General features: G+C 43.5%; 1 protein-coding gene across 2 annotated transcripts in view; it reads right to left on the minus strand.

Moving 5' to 3' along the window:
* The window catches only part of LOC117267772 (serine/threonine-protein kinase BRSK1-like), a 40,599-nt gene extending 22,513 nt beyond the window's left edge, over positions 1–18,086 (minus strand). For both annotated transcript variants that reach the window (XM_078161303.1, XM_033643775.2), the window contains exons 1-8: positions 16,714–18,086; positions 14,087–14,181; positions 9,909–9,994; positions 9,280–9,420; positions 7,213–7,329; positions 6,559–6,592; positions 6,398–6,466; positions 4,337–4,483 (exon numbers count right to left, since the gene is read on the minus strand). In XM_078161303.1, the coding sequence (XP_078017429.1) occupies positions 4,337–4,483; positions 6,398–6,466; positions 6,559–6,592; positions 7,213–7,329; positions 9,280–9,420; positions 9,909–9,994; positions 14,087–14,181; positions 16,714–16,801 (777 nt within the window). In that variant the 5' untranslated portion in view covers positions 16,802–18,086. The remainder of the gene's footprint in view (positions 1–4,336; positions 4,484–6,397; positions 6,467–6,558; positions 6,593–7,212; positions 7,330–9,279; positions 9,421–9,908; positions 9,995–14,086; positions 14,182–16,713) is intronic.
* Positions 18,087–18,872: the final 786 nt, after the last annotated feature.

The raw sequence follows: 18,872 nt of genomic DNA on the forward strand, positions 1-18,872 counted from the left end.
TACAGTTGGTAAACAATGGAGGAGAAACTGGTGGTAGTGGTTGCTGGATACCCAGAGCTATAGGTTGTCAAACTGCCCCTGAGTCGTCCTAAAATCTGCCTGTAAACGTCCATGATGGAGGAGAAGCTCCTGGACCAACTGGTGGTACTCCCCATGATCCAGCCTCTTTTTTAGGGTCTCATGTACCCACACAGATCTCTGTTTATCTGCTGACAGCCTCTCACCCTCAACCAGAGCTACAGACAGTACCCTCTGCCTCAACATGGCAGCAGCTACACACTGATTACTGCAGGATACACAAATGGTAGATTGGTTACACCGGAAGGTTAGGGTGAGGAGGTGATGAGGTGCTACCCAGCCATCCATTTTCAACTGCTTATCCGAGGCCAGGTCAAGCAAAGTATTCCACACGTCCCTCTCCTCATCAACACTCTCCAGCTCCTCCTGGAGGACCCCGAGGTGTTCCCAGGCCAGATGAGATATATAATCCCTCCAGTGTGTTCTGGGTCTGCCCCGGGGCCTCCTACCAGTGGGACATGCCCAGAACACCTTTTAACGGGAGGCGCCCAGGAAGATCCTGATCAGCTGTTGAACCACCTCAGCTGACCCCTTTTAACATGTAGGAGCAGCGGCTCTACTCTGAGCTCCCTCCAGATGTCTGACTCCTCCCCCTATCTCTAAGGCTGAGCCCAGACACCCTACAGAGGAAACTCATTTTGGCCACCAGTATTTAGTTTAACCAAAAAAAAAGGGCAGTGCACCTTTCTGTGCGATTAGGGCCTTGATAGTGAAAAGTTTCTGGGGGAGGACCCTCAGATCTTCCATGTAATATATGTCACCTCCCCAATGTTGAAAAACCCTACGCCCCTGCTCCCAGTACGTCATACACTCTGCATTCCAGCAGTAGCCACTGCATCAATACTGCGCTGTATCTCTTGGGGTTGGAGAAACAGAGCAGCTGCAGTTCTGCAAGCGTGTAGAAAGTTATAAGTGGGCCTGCTGCAAACACTGTGTGCAGAGAGGAAGCAGCTGTATGCAGCCAGTGAGAGCTCTGCATTTGTTAACTTATAAAGTCCTGTATGCAGCACAGAGACACTTCCTGTTTCCTAACTGATGTAAATATGATGAAGAAGGGGAAATAAAGACGCTCCTGATGTTCCAGCTGGATTCAAATCTGTCTCCTTACATGGAGGCTGGTTTCCATGGAGGCAACAAGACAGACAGACAGCCAGAGACAGAGAGAAAGACAGTCTGACCTGGTTTCAGGCTCCATTAATCAACAGCTCATCAGACGAAGCCACAGCTTTGATTAAATCTGCTCTGTTGTAGCTGAATGACTAACTGACCATGCAGGCTTTCTCTCTGTCAGCAGTCTCTGCAAACCACATTATCACAGCTGTCTCCGTCCCTCTGCCTCTTCAGCATGAATTCATTTCCACTCCACACGCCTGCTTCATCCCAGAGACTCTTTAAATCCTGAGTGCAGTGGAATTTCTTTCATTCACTCAGTCACTCAGTCATTCAGTCACTCAGCCTCTCCCCTCCAGCTCCCTCTGAGCTGCCGGTCTCTTTACAAGCCGAGCTTTCAGGAGCTGGCGTTTAGGTGAAAAGGAAGACATGTCCTCGTCTCTTCACCCTCACCCCTCTTTACAGCCACTCGACCCGTCCATACGTGCATCCTCCTTCCTGCATCTCGGCCTCCATGAGCCTCGTGTCCAAATAAACCGCTGACTTGCCTCTGAGTCCTGTCATGACTCCTCTCCTGCCTTTAAGCAACACCTCAGGCTCGTTCCCTCTTTCCACCTTCCTCCTCTCCCTCCTCTTCCCTCGGTAAGGTCTCATGTCAGGGTCGATTTCTGTCACATCTCAAAGCAAAGCCAGAGGCTCGGTCTTTTCTTTCCTCCCTCCCTCCTAAATGTCTCATTCATGCTTCATGTGCTGTGGAAACTGATGTGCTGCAATGTGAGCGGTTACTGTTGGCTCAGCCCTGGCTGCCTGAGTTACTGCTGCTCCTCCATTCATACGCAGATAACAGAGGTAGATTCAACCCTCCACATGCTTATTCATCTTCTAAACAGAAGCCCTTTTTAAACAGGAGTTGTGCAAATTTGCAGGAAAGTCCAATCAGTCTTTTTTCAGCATTGGCAGTATAAAAACAAAATCGGGGAGTGCAGCAAAATGCCGCCTACCTACTTTTGTTTATACAGAATGTGCCTTTTTCGGGGCAATGGGGGGCGTGAGCAAGTAACAAAACGTGTAGCTCAGCGTGTGACGTAAACAGTGACGTGGGAGGGAAGCCGCGGCTTCTCGTAAGTCGGCCCGTCCTTCACCGTCCCCGTCATCTGACGGTTAATGGCCTCTTCGTTTGCGAGGACAAGGAGGGCGCACAATTCCTTGTCTTCCCAGTTGCTCATCTTTACAGTGTCTGTCAGGTTTGTGTTTCCCTCTTGCTACTAGCTGCTCGCTAATTCCTGCTATCAGCTGTTTCCTGTTTATCCACCGCCAGTGGCTCGCACGTGCAGCGTCATCAACAGCTCCTCCCACAAGTCATCAACAGCCCCTCCCGTTACGGAAGGCCGCCTTGGTCTGTTTAAACTAAAAGGGTTCCTCCAATATGTCTACCCTACGAGGCGGAAAATTGGGCACCTCGGATCAACTCGCCAATCCGGCTCTGTGTGTCTAAACGCTCGCAGCTTGCCGGCAAAACGGCCCAACATTCGTGGAAAATCTGGCAGTGTAAAAGGGGCTAATGGATCCTCTACTTCAAACAGATGCACTAAAAAAGGTTCTCATTTATAGACACAGCCGGCACATGTGAGTATTTCACAAAACACAGGGGGAAAGAAAACCGACACTTCTGTATCTATTTTTATCTTAAATAAAAGTTTGTTTTAGTGACATGTCTGACAATTGTTTCACAACCGTGCCTGAACCAGAGTGTTCACGATCCCTGAAAGAAAAGCGATTTAAAAATCCCTGATGTCATCACAATGTAAAGTCTACGAACCAAGCGGGAACTTGTGGGCGGGGTCAGCTGGAGAAACCTTACTGTGCTACTGAGGAAGTAAACCTGGAAGGTAGAAATGTTTTTGCACCAGGTAAACAACTCCACTGGAATGAATAGGCACCATCTTGGCGTCCAGTATCTACTTTAAAAAATCTAAATCTATTAAAATCTATGAGCTACGCTGGTCGCACTTTCTGTGAAATATTCACCAAGAGAAATACACCATCAGCAAAAAAGCTTGAGTTGCTTAGTCATGGTTGGTTTTGCCTTTTCCTCTCCTCCCACTGACCGACATGAGCCAAAACAACAGCCTCAATGTTTAATATTTTTGGCAAACATTGATTTTGATTGATCTTTACCAATGTCCTGTATTACTGTAGACTCCAAATTTCATGTCTCATCAGTGCACTGCAATGTTGCCAGCTGTAATCTCTATAAACAGAGATCTGCACAAGAATGCAGAAGCATCAAGACAAGATTTTGGAATCAAAAGTGTTTCTGTTAGTAGTCAGAGTACTGCTGACCAATCACGTTTGAGCGAGCTTTGATTGGCTGCAGGTAAGAGTTTCATGTGGAGAGCAAAAGAGGAGGAACGCTTTGGTTGAAATGCTTCTCTGATGGATCAGCTGATTGATGAAGGGAGTCAGCTGATAGATCACATGATTCCTTTCTATGCATCCAACTGGCGATTCTCATTCAGGGCGCCCTATTTAAGCTGCTCTGGCCTGCCTACTGTTGCTGCTTCCTCTGCAAGCTGCTCTGCAACCTGCCTCCACCCCAGCTCCTCCTTTTCATGCTGTGTCTGACTTATCAGTGTCATTTCTGTTTGTCATTGATGCTGCTCCGTTCTGTTCCCAGGGGTCTTTGCTGCAGCTCTCCCTGCCTCAGGCTTTCCTTGTTAGCCTGTGGAAGGGCAGAGAGGTGTGCTCTCTCCACCTTAGGCTTTCCACATATGCACATGGAAGGGCAGAGAGGCCCCAGAACAGAGCCATACCACCAAATATAATACTGCAAATGGAAATAAAGTTTTCTTTGACTAAAGTGGTCCTGACTGTAGAGATGAATTGAAATGTCAGAAGCTCAGAAGATAAAGTCTTGGCATGGATACCTGCTGGCTACACTGGAAACCCTGAAATATCAGCCATTGCCTCCAGAGGCTAAATCATAATCAGACCGATAGCTGACAGCGTCAGAGATTTAATTTTCTGTAGTTGAAAATATTTGTCACTTATATGATTTAAAGACCATTTCCATTAGCTGGTGTTTTAGCAGATAAAAATGTGTCTGTGTGCTCTCCCTGTGTCAACCCCACGGTCCCTCCCTGCTCACCGTGAGTCTCTTATCAGAGCTGACTTCTATCATTCCTTTGAGCAACGCTTGGCAGTCGGGAGGTATAAAGTGAGGCATGTGGAACACCCCGCTCTTCACTTTCTCTAGAAGCTGCCGCAGGTTATCGTGGTCAAAGGGCAAGGCACCCTGGGAAGGGGCGGGGGAAGATGGAGAGAAGATAAAACAGAGTTACAAAAAGATAAAATAATATTATTACTAATTTATGCAAGTAGCACCACATAGCATCAAAAATCTGCCCAGCAGCACCTTTAAAGCTCAATAATTAACATGTTTTATCTTGTTTGTACAACAACACAGGTGTAAAATGACAATTCACAGTTTTACTACATTTAAGGATTAAACAAACAAGATGTAACGTGAGCTGTTGAGACACTCATTTGTCAAAATATTCCTTTAAAGGCACCCTGTGGATCTTCTTGGAGACAAACGCTGCTGTAGCTTTGTGTTATGTCTCACAGAAAAACACTGTATGTATATTTAAGGCTTCACAAACGTGTGATTTTACATCTCTGTTTCCAGGCAATCTTTTTCTCGCTGCTTCATTTCTTGGCAGGTTAACGCCACCAACTGTCATTCAGTGGAAAAGTGTAAAGCCGGCGTCACCCACGCACTTGTGCATCCTACTACTTCGTCAGCAGAGCACAAGATATAAACAAAATGGTGACCAGCTCATCACAACATCGCTCCAGGCTGCCAGAAGCTCCACAAGGTACCTTTAAGATTTAATCCCGACAGTCTGAGCTGAGAGACGACTGAGTGAGGTTCAATATGATTACTGTTCTGTAGAGTCAGAGGGCAGAGAGTATGGAGGCAAGAAAGAGACAAAAGTATTTGAATTTTTACAGTAACTAATTACTTGATGTTGAAATTTAAACACCGTTGAAACAATAGCACTGAAATATTTTACTCTGAAAACCGTGTATTTGCCTTATTTCCTCTTTCAAAGTAAAACATGACTTTTCTTGAATTTTAAAAAATAAAGCAAATTTGATTGGTCAAATTCAGATCTAAAAATTCAAGAAAAAAAAAATTAAATACCAACATCCAGCGTACCCAAGACAGGATAGGCAATCAAGCCAGAATATTTTAACCGATCAAATTTGATCAATATTCTCCTTAAATTTCTTTCAACTTTTTAGATCTGAGTTTGACTAATCAAATTTAAGTAACCTCAATCTATTTTTGGATCTAAAATTCATAAACACTGAAAAATAAAATTAAAAATAAATTAAAATACATGGTTTTCAAAGTAAAATATGTCAGTGCTATGAATTTCATATGAAATGATATTTTACTTATTTATTTAAATTCTGAAACTTAAGTTTAGGATTTTTGTGAACTTGGAAGAAAAAAATCTATTTCAGCTTTTGAAACTGCAAATCAAGAAATGTCACATCATAATTTCAAAGGGGTAGGTTCAAAACAAATACATTCAGACACATGGTTGCCAAAGAAAAATATTTAATTACTTCAAATTTAATATATAATGATACTTTTATTTATTTATTTATTTATTTATTTAGTCAAATTCTGAAACTTGAATTTTGGATTTTTGTTCACTTTGAAAAAAGACATTTAATTTCAGCCTTTCAAATTCCAAATCAAGAAATTTCCCATTTAAATTTGAAATAGGTAAATTTACAAATAAATTCATACACATGGTTTTCAAAGTAAAATATTTCAATGCTATTAATGTAAAATGATATTTCATTTACATTTAGTTTTTAATTCTGAAACATTTGGATTTTGTAAACTTTGAAAAAATATTTAATTTCAGATTTTGAAATTTCAAATCCAGAAATTTCACACTATATTTTCAAAGAGGTAAATTCATAAATAAATAAATAAATAAATTCAGATACATGGTTTTCAAAGTAAAATATTTCCTTGCTGTGGATTCAGTGTTGTTTAAATTTTAATATACAGTGTTGTGTGACTGTTAAAATTTCAATATTCATGTCTCTTATTTGCTTCCACAGAAAAAGCTGGTGAAAACTGGAAGAAGAAGAAGAAGAAGAAGAAAGAAATGGATCTTCCTACCACAAGAAGAGCAAAGAGGATGACTCCACAACTCCAAACATCTGCCCTGCGACCGTCGTACTTTTCACCCTGAAACACAAAGAACAGGGTGGTGTTAGACATCCAAACACACACACACACACACACACACACACACACACGCTGAGAGGAGAGTAACATACCCTGATGACCTCTGGGCAGGCATAATGTGGAGATCTGCGGAGAAAGAAGAAGCTGTTACTAAGTGATTTAACCAGAGACACACAGGTGAAGGACACTCGTGATGATTCATGTGAAAACACTGCAGTGAGAGCACAACAACCTGCTCTGAGAGTCATTGACCGGACAGGTGAATCCAGGTGAGAGCTACAATCTCTTACTAATTCTATCTGTTAAATTCCTCCTGAAAAGCTCCTCATGAACAGAGCCATCGATGACGTAAAAAGAAGAGCAGCAGCGAGTGGACGCTCATAATGTTGTGCACACTTTGTGTTTATCACCAGTTTCACATCTTTGTAGTTCATTTACAACACAAGATGATACTTAAACTGTCCTGGGAATTAATGTCAATCGTAACCTTTCCCACTAAAGACAAAATTTAGATGTTGGTGGGTTTTTGTGGGGGAGGGGCTTAAAATATGTTCTGCTGCTGTCCCCATCCACAGCTGTACATCGCTCCGCTTCTGTGGCGGTACTCCTGCATGCTTCTCCAAACTGATGCTGACCGCCATCTGCTGTACGCTGACTATGGATAAGCCCCTCATATAACCCCACTTCAAAAGATCTGAAATGTCCCTTTACAAGCTCATTTTAACCCCTTCTGACCCAGCACTCACCCGCAACTGGTTTCCAACAGGCTGTCCCCGACTTGTAGCGAGGCCATGCCGAAGTCAGCTATCCTGATGTTGTTCTTCTCATCCAGGAGAAGATTCTCAGGCTTCAGGTCTCTGTGACTGGACACACACACACACACACACACGCTCAGTGACCGTACTTGAGTCTTTTTCCAGACAATAAACAGACACTAACTCTAATCTAAACTTGTTCGTACTCTTGGTTGACGCCAACAGGACATGTTAACATTTTAGAAGGTTAAAGATCTAGCCTACTGTGTAGTGAACAGAATGTGCTCATGTGTGTCCTGGTTTTAATGTTCTAATAACTGCATCTTCAATGGCAAACACTTGCATTTTGCAGTTTTCAGTTTGGTCATGGATTAGGGTAAAGTGTGAGTTGAGGTTAAGCATTGACAAAAACTATGTTATCAAAACATCTTTTAAGGTTAGGGGGAAACAAAATGCAGTGTTGTGCACGATCACATTGTAAAAGAGCTACCTCAAAGTTCACACAGATTAAACTAGTTCACATTCATAGTTCACTGTCCCAAAAAATAAATCAGTTTAAAGTCATTTTTCCAGTTTTTAAAATAAAATCTTTTGTTCATCAGTTACTTGCAGATGTTACCCAGGACTGGTTGGATGCTTCAACTTGATTTGTCATTTCAAATTTGTCGCTCATGTGGCGGATGTTTTGGGCTTGTTTTTTAGTACCCAGCAGGAACAACTGACCTATGGCTAAGCCCCGCCCTCAAACACAATGAGCCAATCACAGTGCGTATAGCCATTCCCATACACTGGGACATTCTCTGCCTGGACGTCCATTGAAATGCATTACAGAAAGTCAGTTTGTTGGGTTTTATGAGCTTTTTCTGAGATTTGAAGTTTAAAAATGGTCAAACGGTGTGCATGGGGTACATGCAACTCTGACACAAGGTATCCTGAGAGGCTGGGCGACCAGGTGTATTTTTTACACTTTAAACCACATCTCAACCGAGAAAAGTGTCTCCTTTGGATAAAGTTGTGTGGTAACGTTAGACCACAACATCAACTCAACGTGAATAAGATTAACAATGATGTCTACATCTGTTCTAAGGTAAGTCAACATTGTGTTTGAGGCAACATATTGTCACTTTGCTGGAAAGAAATATAAAGTTATCTTTAACATCTCTAGCTAACGTTAGCTAAAGTTAGCCTAACGTTAGCTCCTAGCTGCGTTGTTCATCATGTCACCTTGTTTGCTGGGAGTTCATTAGCCTATTTTGTTCTAGTTTTGTACTTTGGTGATCGTACATCATTGTTAGCTGTTGTCCAAAGGGCTCTAGTTAAGCTAACGTTAACTTCTGGAGCTTAGCTTCATTAACTTATCTGTAATGGCAGAGATAACAAAGGTTGGCAAACGTTATGCTGAATGATTCAGTGTAAATACTGTAGCACCAAACTAACGGAGAGACACTCTTGGTAAAGATGGTAAAAAGGCCGTTATCCTTTTCTCATATTCTGAGCCAAAAACCTTAACTTCAGTGGCACTTTAACTTGTTGTCTTTGATGGTGATTTGTTCATAAAACTCCTTCGAGTATTAATAAGAACTGGTTTCAGCAGTAGCTGTGTATGTGAACTGACAGTTGCACCAGTTATACAGGTGTTGTGTCCAAGTCTTTTCCGAGCCGTCCAATGGCTTCCCTATTGTGTAAATGCTTAGCGTCCCCCTCCATGATCAGGCAAAGGAGAAGGTTTGGTTCACATTTAGGAAGGGTAGAACTTATTGATGGGACAACTGGCTTCAACACAACACCGGCATGCAAGGTGCCGTAAAACACAGAGCCTTAACGTCCTTCGCTATCCTGAGAGTGAACCACATTCATGTTAAATAGTTGCAAACGGTTACGTGTGGTTGAGCTCGCTCATTAAATGCGCTCTTTTAGCGTGTTCATGCACAGCACTGCAAATCGATGCAGAAACAGACATCAACACAAACACCTGAAATAGCGACGAGAAGTTTAGACACAAAAGTGTAAATGAAACAAAAAGGGGGCGGGCCTTGAGGTCACTATCCTCTCACAGACCATATGGAGTGACTGTGGCAGAAGTCGAGGGCGGAGATGATTTGTCTGAAGAACTTCCTGGCCTCTTTGGGGGTCAGCCTGCCCTTCTTCACCAGGTAGTCAAATAACTCTCCGCCGGACACATGCTCCAAAACCAGGTACCTGACCAGGAGACAGGAGGGCAGAGAGATGAGGACAGGTGAGGAGAGAAATGGATCATTGGTCACAGGAACATGTTCTTCCTTTAAAGTCATGGATGCTTCTTCCAAACATAAAAACTCAAACACACACTCCCCCAATCCCAAATGGATCCCTTAGATCCCTTACAGACTCCTTGACTCAAGCCCTAAGCCCTTACAGACCTAGGACCAATTCCATTTCTTCCCCTTAGCCCTTGTCTTGGCGCTTCCCCTGGTTTTGCGTGTTCACGTGAGGGGAAGTGGTGTCCCAATTCTCCATCAGGTTAAGAGCTAACCTGACAAGTCTGTAAGGGATCCATTTGTGACTGGGGGACTCATAAGCTTCTCTACTGTCCACGTCATGTGGTTATTAATCTCAGTTTTGTTTTTGATTCAGACTCAAGGTTGTTTCTGCTCTGGCAGAAAGATTTAAAAAAACATCAGCAGAAAGGAAGATGAAGAGATACTCACAGGTATTTGTTATTCTCATAGACATCATGCAGCTTCAGAACGTGAGGGTGCTCTATTAGTTTAAGAATAGCTATTTCTCTCTCCACCTGGATGGACAGAGGGGGAGGGGTTGAAGGGAGAGAAAAGAGGAGGACGAGGTTAACAATGACGGAGATTAAAATGTCAGGAGGAAGAGGAAGGTAAATATGACGTGAGGTTGAGAGGGAGGGAAGTCAGTGTAAAGGCAAAGTTTGGTCAAATGTTAAATGTTACAGTCAAATAATTTAGTGACAGAAACAAGTCATTATGGTAACAAACGCAGCTGTAGGCCCCTTTCACACTGCTCATCAAGGCGGGAATTTCACGCTCTTATTCCGCCTTGCTGTTCTGTATAAAAGGTATGATCGCAGAATGGGGTACAGAGTTGTCTCGCCTTTAAGCTGGTATCAGAGGTAGTAACAGCGCCAAGACGATGCCTGTATGAAAGGGACAGCTGGCAGGACGGGATCACGGGCGGCTCAGGTGTGACGTTTTGATGACGTGTTACGCATATGACCTGTTGTGGGAAATTTAAGAGGTAGGTGATAGCAGTTAGCAGCTAACTTAAAGAAGAACAGCAGCCAAAAATGTCCGCAAATTGGGAAAACAATGATGTCCAGAAGCTCCTTACCCTCTGAGCAGATGACGAGATCAGCCACCACAAACAAGGACAGTAAATTATTTTTTAAATTTTATTTATTTAACCTTTATTTTACCAGGAAAAAACTCTTGAAATAGAAAATCTCTTTTTTAAGAGTGTCCTGGCTGAGACAGGCAGCAACACAGAGCAAAAATCCAAATTAAAAAACATGCAGCTCTTAAAGGAGCAATATAAAACACAAAATGAGATTACTTCAAGGAAAAGCCAAAAAGTATGTGAATACATGCTGTAAGTTAACCATAAAAACTACACATGATTAACCCTTTATGACCATGATCATAGAACAAGTCCGCCAGAGCATATCTTTACATTTTTACACGCTGAAACAGCGCTCTGGGACACGATGAATGATATGTTAGTGTAACTCCTCTGGTTTTATATGTAAAAAGAATTATTGCTCTATGTCATTTGTTTGCAATTCTACCGGCATTTAAAAGTACATATGCAAATGGGATTACGGGCGCTCCCGTCGGTGTTAAAGGGCTACGAGCAGCTAAAATACATCCTGACATATAGGATGTGGCGTATAGATGATTGTGTACAAATATCCTGCAGCAGAGCTTTGAAACGGCCAAGAGGAACCAATGAATACAACCTCTCTGCAGAAGATTCCACATATAAGGAGCTGCAGACATAAGTGCTCGTTTGCCAAACTCTGTATGTTTCTCAGCACAGACAATAAAAACATGTTCTGCGAACGGAGAGCAGACATTTTCATTTTTTTGCTTATTGTTTAATACTGACATGTCATGCCATTGTTATTGTTTATGAGGAGCTGCCAACATGTCATGTGTCATACTAGAGGCCGATGCTTTTGTGTTACATGTCACGCCTCTTTTGCTTACGTGGAAACGAGGCGTAGGTGCATGTGTATGGTAAGCTAGCGCAGACCGAACTTACTTAAATTGTGTTCACACCTGGAGTGGATTAAAACAATTCGCGTGACTGAATTACATGTAGAACCAATGTAGAGATGCGATTAGATGCACGCAACACAAATGACACAAAATACACAAATTAAGCAGCACAAATGAAGCGAGAAGCACAATTTCACGTCATACACTTATTCCCGTGTTAAAAAATCTGTACTTCAGCAACCAATTCACGCCATGATAGCCAATCAGCATTGAGATCCACTCAAGTTCATTCATTGATTCAGTGATTTCACAAGCATATGACGCGCGTATAAAGCAAGTCAGTACAAAATAATCTAGCGTTCAAACTCACACGAGTACCGCTACGCCAAAATTCACATCATGTTTGGTGTGAGCACAACGTTAGACTTTCAACTGCACTAATCAATATTCGCGTGAGACTTGAGAACTAGCACCACCACTAGCTATCAGCTAGTCTCGCGCGAGTTGCCATGTAAACACAGCACTCCTGCAGGGCAGGCTAACTGACCACGGTGAGAAATGATGCTATAAACGTGGAGTAAATTACGTCTTTTCAAGTCAGTGTTGCATGCTGTGGCTTCAGGGCACTTGGATTACGACAGACGAGCCGTTCTGACGTTTTTGGAACGTATTAGCGGAGTTTTATTACATTTTCAAAATGTGGGTTCCATGCACTTCAAGTGTAGCTATTACTCCGGCTAGCTGTTATCCTCCGAAACCCTGAACAAGTTTTGTGGATTAAAAAACTACACTGGACTTCTTGTCGGCATGAGGGTCAGTAAGTACTGTCTGTGTTTTCATTCTAAAGTGGCCATTTACTTTAAGACTTGAATGCGTCTCCACATGTGTCTTGAGTGACCACATGTGATCCAATCTCACTTCCCCGCTCTATATGCAAATAAACACATACATCATTTCTGTTTGCAAATATGTTGCTATTTTACCTGCCAGAGGTGGCATTGCACTTGCAGTGCAAATAAACGAAAAGAGGAAGAAGAAGTGCACTTCCAGTGAAGAAGAAGTTTGCAAAGATCTTGCCACATGGGCAAAATCAAACCAACACAGACCGAGTCTGTCCCTTGGCATTTTTAGGGCAAACCAAAACACCCAAGATGTTTGACTTGTGATGTATCACTTTAAAACGATGTCTTTGGTGCACGAACGAGTAAAAGCCCCACTGTGAAGTCTTCTTCTTCATCATGTAGTGAAAAGAAATGATGAATTTTAGTCAGCCCAGTCGCCAGAGGAAAATGTTGGAATTGTACATTTCTGCAAACCACTAACCTGCCAGCGTTCTTGTGGCTATTTAGGCTCCAATCAAGGGTGATTTGTAGAGATCCGTCAACGTCGTTCCAGCAACTTCTTAAGCTCCAAACATGTTTTGTAGCGAGTCATCGCTGTATTACCATCGTCTTGTTAGGCTCCAAAGATGGGTGTTCTGTAGCAACCATCTGTATTTTTCCAGCAGCTTTTAGGCTCCGACCGTGGCTGCTTTTTCATCACCCAACTGCGTTTTGAGTCCATATTTCCACCTGTGCAATGGACTTCAGTTGAGTAGGCGACCCTTCAGTGTGCCCCAGAGGACATTAGCATACACACTGCTGAAAGAATGTGGCCATTTGCAGCTCAGACCACCTCCAAATATAGTCTGAGAGATCGGATCTCAAGATGCAATGAGGACACATTGGTGCATTCACACCTGTACTGTCAAATTGAGATCCAGTTACATGTTAATACCAGGTGTAAACAGGGCTGAAGTGTATATGAGAGGATGAAAAATGGGCAACATCTGTCAGAAACACGTTCACAGACTTGTCATGTTTCTCTTCTGTGTTGGTGCCCTGCAGAGCAGGAAGCTAAAAGCCACGTTTGGAGTGTCAACAGGAAAAAGCTTGGAGTTAAACGTGCTTTCGCTGACCTTCCCAGCTGAAGCTAAAGCACACAGCAGCACAGTAATGCGGTTACTGGCAGTTAGCACCCCGAGGAGGCAACGGGCAGCTTTCCAAAACAATACAAATGAGCAATACTGTATGAACCAGATGACCGGGGACTGGTGGCATTTCCAGGGGACGAAGGGTGCAAATGACATTTATTTCTGCACTTGTCACCTGCATTTGTCATCACAAGAAATCTGGTCAAACACACACATATCTCTAAATTATGTTCAAATATGCTGAGATATTTTGTATGACACCTTAACACACAGCACATCCTCATGCCCAAAGTTTTAATGCTGTAACCTGCTGTATCTTAAAAAGAGAACGTAATCAGCCACATTAGAAACGCCAACATGAAAAAGCTATTTCAATCTTGTTTCAGTCCAGTGTGTTTCAGCTGCAGCAGCTTTCATCAGAGGGCTTAATTAGCAGAATGAAATCATCTCTATTGTTCGGTATATAGAGGCAGTGCCCACACACAGACGGGCTTTTCTTGACTAAAATAAAGACTCCATTTCTGTTGCTATTTCTGCCGGCTGGAGGGTGCAAGCTGACATGATTTGAGCCTCGCAGTTACCATAATGAAAGTGGTAGTGATTACAGACAGAGTGGATTCAGCTCAGAGACAGATGGACAAGTGGATGAGGTCAATCAGAAGTATCGTACCTTCATTAGAACGGATTCAGAGAGTTTCTCTCTGTTGACAATCTTTATGGCCACCTTCTGTCCTGTTATACAGTGGACGCCCAACTTCACCAGTCCTGAAAGACACACAGAGGGAGAAACTGTTGGAATATCACAAATCATCATGCAGCGTGAAAACAGGAAGGAAGGGATATCATAAATAATTCAAAAAGCTTTACTGACACTGTCACAAGCACTGACCAAACTCTGCTCACAAAAAGACGGATTGGAATATTTGTTCAAAGCCCTGCTGTGATGTCTCCTCCCTCCACATGTAGCGAAAAAAATATTCACCTGTGATGAATTCTAGTCAGCCCAGTCACCAGAGGAAAATGTTGGCATTGTACGTTTCTGCAAACCACTAATACGTCACATTCATGCGCGTCATATCAACGTTTCTACAGTGACGTAATATATGAGCTGATTTTGTCATCAGGAGGTGGAGGGGATGGTGGATGGCGTTACACCAAGGCAAGATGGCTGCCAAGCTGCAGACCTCTGTTCAACACCAACAGAGACAAAACGGGTTGTGTTTTAGCTACTCGTCGGTGGGTTTCCAGCGGCTTTTTAGGCTCCAAATGCAGGTGTTTTGTAGCACTCAGTATTTTTCAAGCAGCTTTTTAGGCTCCACGCATGAGTGAGTGTTTTGTAGCAACTTATCAGTGTTTTTGCGGCTGCTTTTTAGGCTTCAAATGTAGATGAATTTTATCGACCTGTTGGTGACTTGGAGCAACCTAACAACGTTTGGTTGTTAGGTTGTTGGTTCGTACTGTGGTTTTTTAGGCTCCGATCTTTGGTGTTTTGTAGCAACCTGTCTTTGTTTTTCAAGTGGCTTTTTAAGCTTTTTTGTGGTGAGTCATCACTGTTTTTCCATTGTCTTGTTAGCCTTCAAATATGGGTCTTTTGTAGCAACCTGTCTGTGTTTTTCTGGCAGCTTTTCAGGGTCCCAACGTGGGTGTTCTGTAGCAACCCATTGCTGTGTTTCCAGGGACTTTCAGGCTCCAAACGAAGGTGTTTTGTAGCAACCATCAGTGCTTTTCCAGTGGCTCTTTAGGCTCCAAACTTGAATGTTCTGGAGCAACCTGTCAGTGTGTTTCCAGCAGCTTTTTAGGATCCAAATGCAGGTGTTTTGTAGCAGTCAGTATTTTTCAAGCAGCTTGTAGGCTCCACACGAGTGTTTTGTAGCAATTTTTCAGTGTTTTTCCAGCTGCATTTTAAGCTACAACCATGGGTATTTTCAAGCAAACTGTCAGTGTTTTCCAGTCTTTTTAAGCTCAAAATGTGGGTATTTTGTAGCAACCTGTCGGTGTCTTTCCAGCAGCTTTTCAAGCTCCAAATGTGTTTTTTGGAGAGTCATCGCTGTTTTTCCAGTGTTAGCCTTCAAGTGTGGGGCTATTGTAGCAACCATTCTGTGTTTTTCTGGCATCTTTTCAGGGTCCCAACGTGGGTGTTCTGTTGCAACACACTGCTGTGTTTCCAGGGACTTTTCAGGCTTCATAGGAAGGTGTTTTGTAGCGAACCATCAGTAGTTTTCCAGTGGTTCTTTAGGCTTCAAACATGAATGTTTTGTAGCAACCTGTCAGTGTGTTTCCACTGGCTTTTTAGGCCCAAATGTGGGTATTTTATGACCAAAATCAACAAATTGGTGTTGGTTTTTACCCAGACATTGCTGTTTCCTGCCGGGATTGTGCCACCAAAACCAATTTTAAGCCAAAACGATCTTTTTCTAACCATAACCTTGTGTTAACCACAGCATTGTGGTTAAGAAAGTTTCAACGTACCCACTACATAATAATGCACAAATGTAACGTATTCGAGTTTTGCAGAAACAGACACACAAAAAAAATTTCTGGCGATTGGGTTTATTTAAGGAGATCCTTCAGGGAGATGATGGCAGAATAAAACCATGGGAGATAAAAGGGCTTACAAGATCAGGGCATCTGCAGGTCCTTAAAAGGTCTTAATTTATTCAATAGTAGGCCTTAAAAATCATTAAATCATTAAGATCACTTTATTACAATTATATATTTGTATCCTTCCAGCCCATTGGATGTGAACTCAGGACATTGCTGTAAAGGAGCTTAATGCTCAGTCAGTTTTCCCTGAACAAAAGATGGTTGATGAAATCACCTTAAAATTTGACATTTTTAGGTCTTAATTGCCACAAACATTTGATCTAGTTCATGTTTTAATTTCTTTTTGGCAAAATGAGTCAGGCTCTTACACAGCTCTCAGGTTACAAATCTTTAAACCCAACACTTTACTTACCTGTTGTTAAAATGTGCCGTAGATTAACCCTGTCTCACTCTGATAAGCATATTCCAACATAAACCCAACCTGTGCATGGGACCACCCAACTAACCTCCATATTCCCTGCAATGCTGCTGTAAGAAGAAGATGACTGTCCAAATATTACTTTTAAAATTTGGTTAGAAATAAACTTGCTAAAGTCTTATAGGACATTAAATCTAAGAGTCTGGAGCCTGCACCCCTGAGACGGATGGAAACATGAGCACATCATGTATTAAATTGATCCTGACTGCTGGAATCAGCTGATGCACCGTGCAGACGTCCTGCTCGCTGTGCCGGGTAATTCAGGAGGTTCCTACCTGTCTGTCCCTTCCCGAGGGTCTTCTCCAGCCGGTAAGGCCCCACATACTGGCTGGACTGGCCCACCGTCAGCTCCTTGCTGCTCATCCTTCCCGAGGTGAAATTCTCTTCCTGATATAAGGCAGATCAAGATCGCGGTGGCTCCTGCTCCGTGCGTAATGCCGTAACGCACATCACAGGCGGCGGAGAGGAGAGGAGAGGTGCGGAGGACTGGTCGTGATCTAAAGCCGGGCCCTGCAGGCTACTCCCATGCACTTGTTTGTCATGCGGCCAGGTCCGTGCTGGGAGTGAGAACCGGCCCAGTTTCCACTCTGTAAGGCCTAGAATAAAGTCTGTCCCGGCGTGTGTCTCTGTCAGCACAGCACAGAAAGCAGCATCACTCAGAGGGAAGGCAGAAAAGATGAGAGCGAGGAGGACGCGTGAGGTTTGACCGGTGCCAGTGATGGGAGATACAGTCACATCCAACCCACCCCCTGCTATAAATAACAGTCGTTTAAAGCTGATTGATCCCGTGTAGCTTATGCAGCTGGCCAAAAGTGGAGCAGAAAAGAAAGATCTCATTCAGACCCGGGCAGGAAGGCTACATTTGCCACGGATTGATTTCTGTAAGAGCTGAGTCTCAAATATCCCAAGTCAGAATGCCCTGATTGAATCCATTCTCTGATCGATATCAGGGACCCCCCTCCTCTCTGCTGCTGCTGCCGTCCAAAAATGTTTCCATCATCCTCCCAGGCTCAAACATTCCCCATCTCCTCGCTCCTCAAAGCCAGGCCTGCTTCGCTCAGGATCTGCCTTTCTGTGCAGATGCGTCGTTGTCCAGATAATAATCTATTATCACAACAGCATCAGCAAGAAGAATGGGTTTTCCAATATCCGGTGCACACTTTGGCTCACCCCTCCCCGGCCCTGCATCAGGAAATAGAGGAAGAGGGGGGAGAGCATGTAAAAAGGCAAACAGCCTCCGGCAGACCGGCCCCAGACACGCAGACGGAACGCGCCCTCGGCCGGGACAGCTGCAGCCAGGAGAGGTGCTCGATGTGCGGCAGGAGGATCAGCGCTCGGCCCGGTGATTAATCCCGTTTGTGGAAACAACAAGCATCCTCAGCTGGCCTGGTGGCAGCCGACTCCCCGCCTCTCCTCCCCGTGCGCCCTCTTCCTCCCTCCTTCTCTTCTTCTCTGTCTCTCTTTCTGTCTCCCTGGCCGGCTCTGCTCATGATATCACCGCATCTCCTCCCGCCTCCTGTCTCCCGCACTAATTATTCAAAAGATAATAAAAAATAAAATTGGCTCTGCAGAGGTTCAGCTCGTCAGAACTTGTCCGCAGCCACAGGAGTGTCCATCACTGACGGGATGGCCTCTTCACTTCCACTGCTGCCCGTAACACCCCCGTTTCTCTTTCTCTTTTTTTCCCCACCTCTCACACTCCTCCTCCTCCTCCTCCCTCTCCCGAGCTTCCTTCTCCTCATCGGTCAGCATCAGCATCCGGGTCCCTCTCCCCTCCCCACCCCTCCTCCCTGACTCTGTGCCGCCGCCACCCTGTTTTACTACAGCAGATCCCCATGATGAGACTGTCTGTGAGAAGAAACATATCAGGACACCAACACCAAGTCAGATTCTCAGAGGAAGATCAGGTTCAAGGGAGAATATAAAGTGTAAAATATTTGGCTGTAGATTCACAGTAAATTACTGGCGACTTGGTGCATCACTTTCACAGTAACTGACTGTGTCATATTTACAGTAAATTACTGTGACATGACAGCTGTATAATAATCATTTCTCAATATAACACGCTTCTGAAAACAGAGTTACAAAGTGATTTACATGTAAATATTTCAAACAGTCAAGAGATGAAAACAACAACTGATAAAAACACTTTGGTTTATAAAAACTGAGGAAATAAAAGGCAGTTTAAATTAATGTAAAACCAGGAAAGGCTCTCTAATTAAAGTCTGTTTTAAGAACTGACCTAAAAGAGGTCACTGACTCAGCCGACCTGATTTCCTCGGGCTGATTGTTCCAGAGCCTCGGGGCCCTGACAGCAGAAATATGATCAACTTTAATGTTGCTATGTTGGACTTGTTAGAATGCAGTTTATATTTTACACATTTAAACACGTATGGGGCAACACTAGCATTCATTGCAAGTCGTATTTCTGTGC

Source organism: Epinephelus lanceolatus, chromosome 18, assembly GCF_041903045.1.
Source record: "Epinephelus lanceolatus isolate andai-2023 chromosome 18, ASM4190304v1, whole genome shotgun sequence".
In the NCBI taxonomy this organism is placed as follows: Eukaryota; Metazoa; Chordata; class Actinopteri; order Perciformes; family Serranidae; genus Epinephelus; species Epinephelus lanceolatus.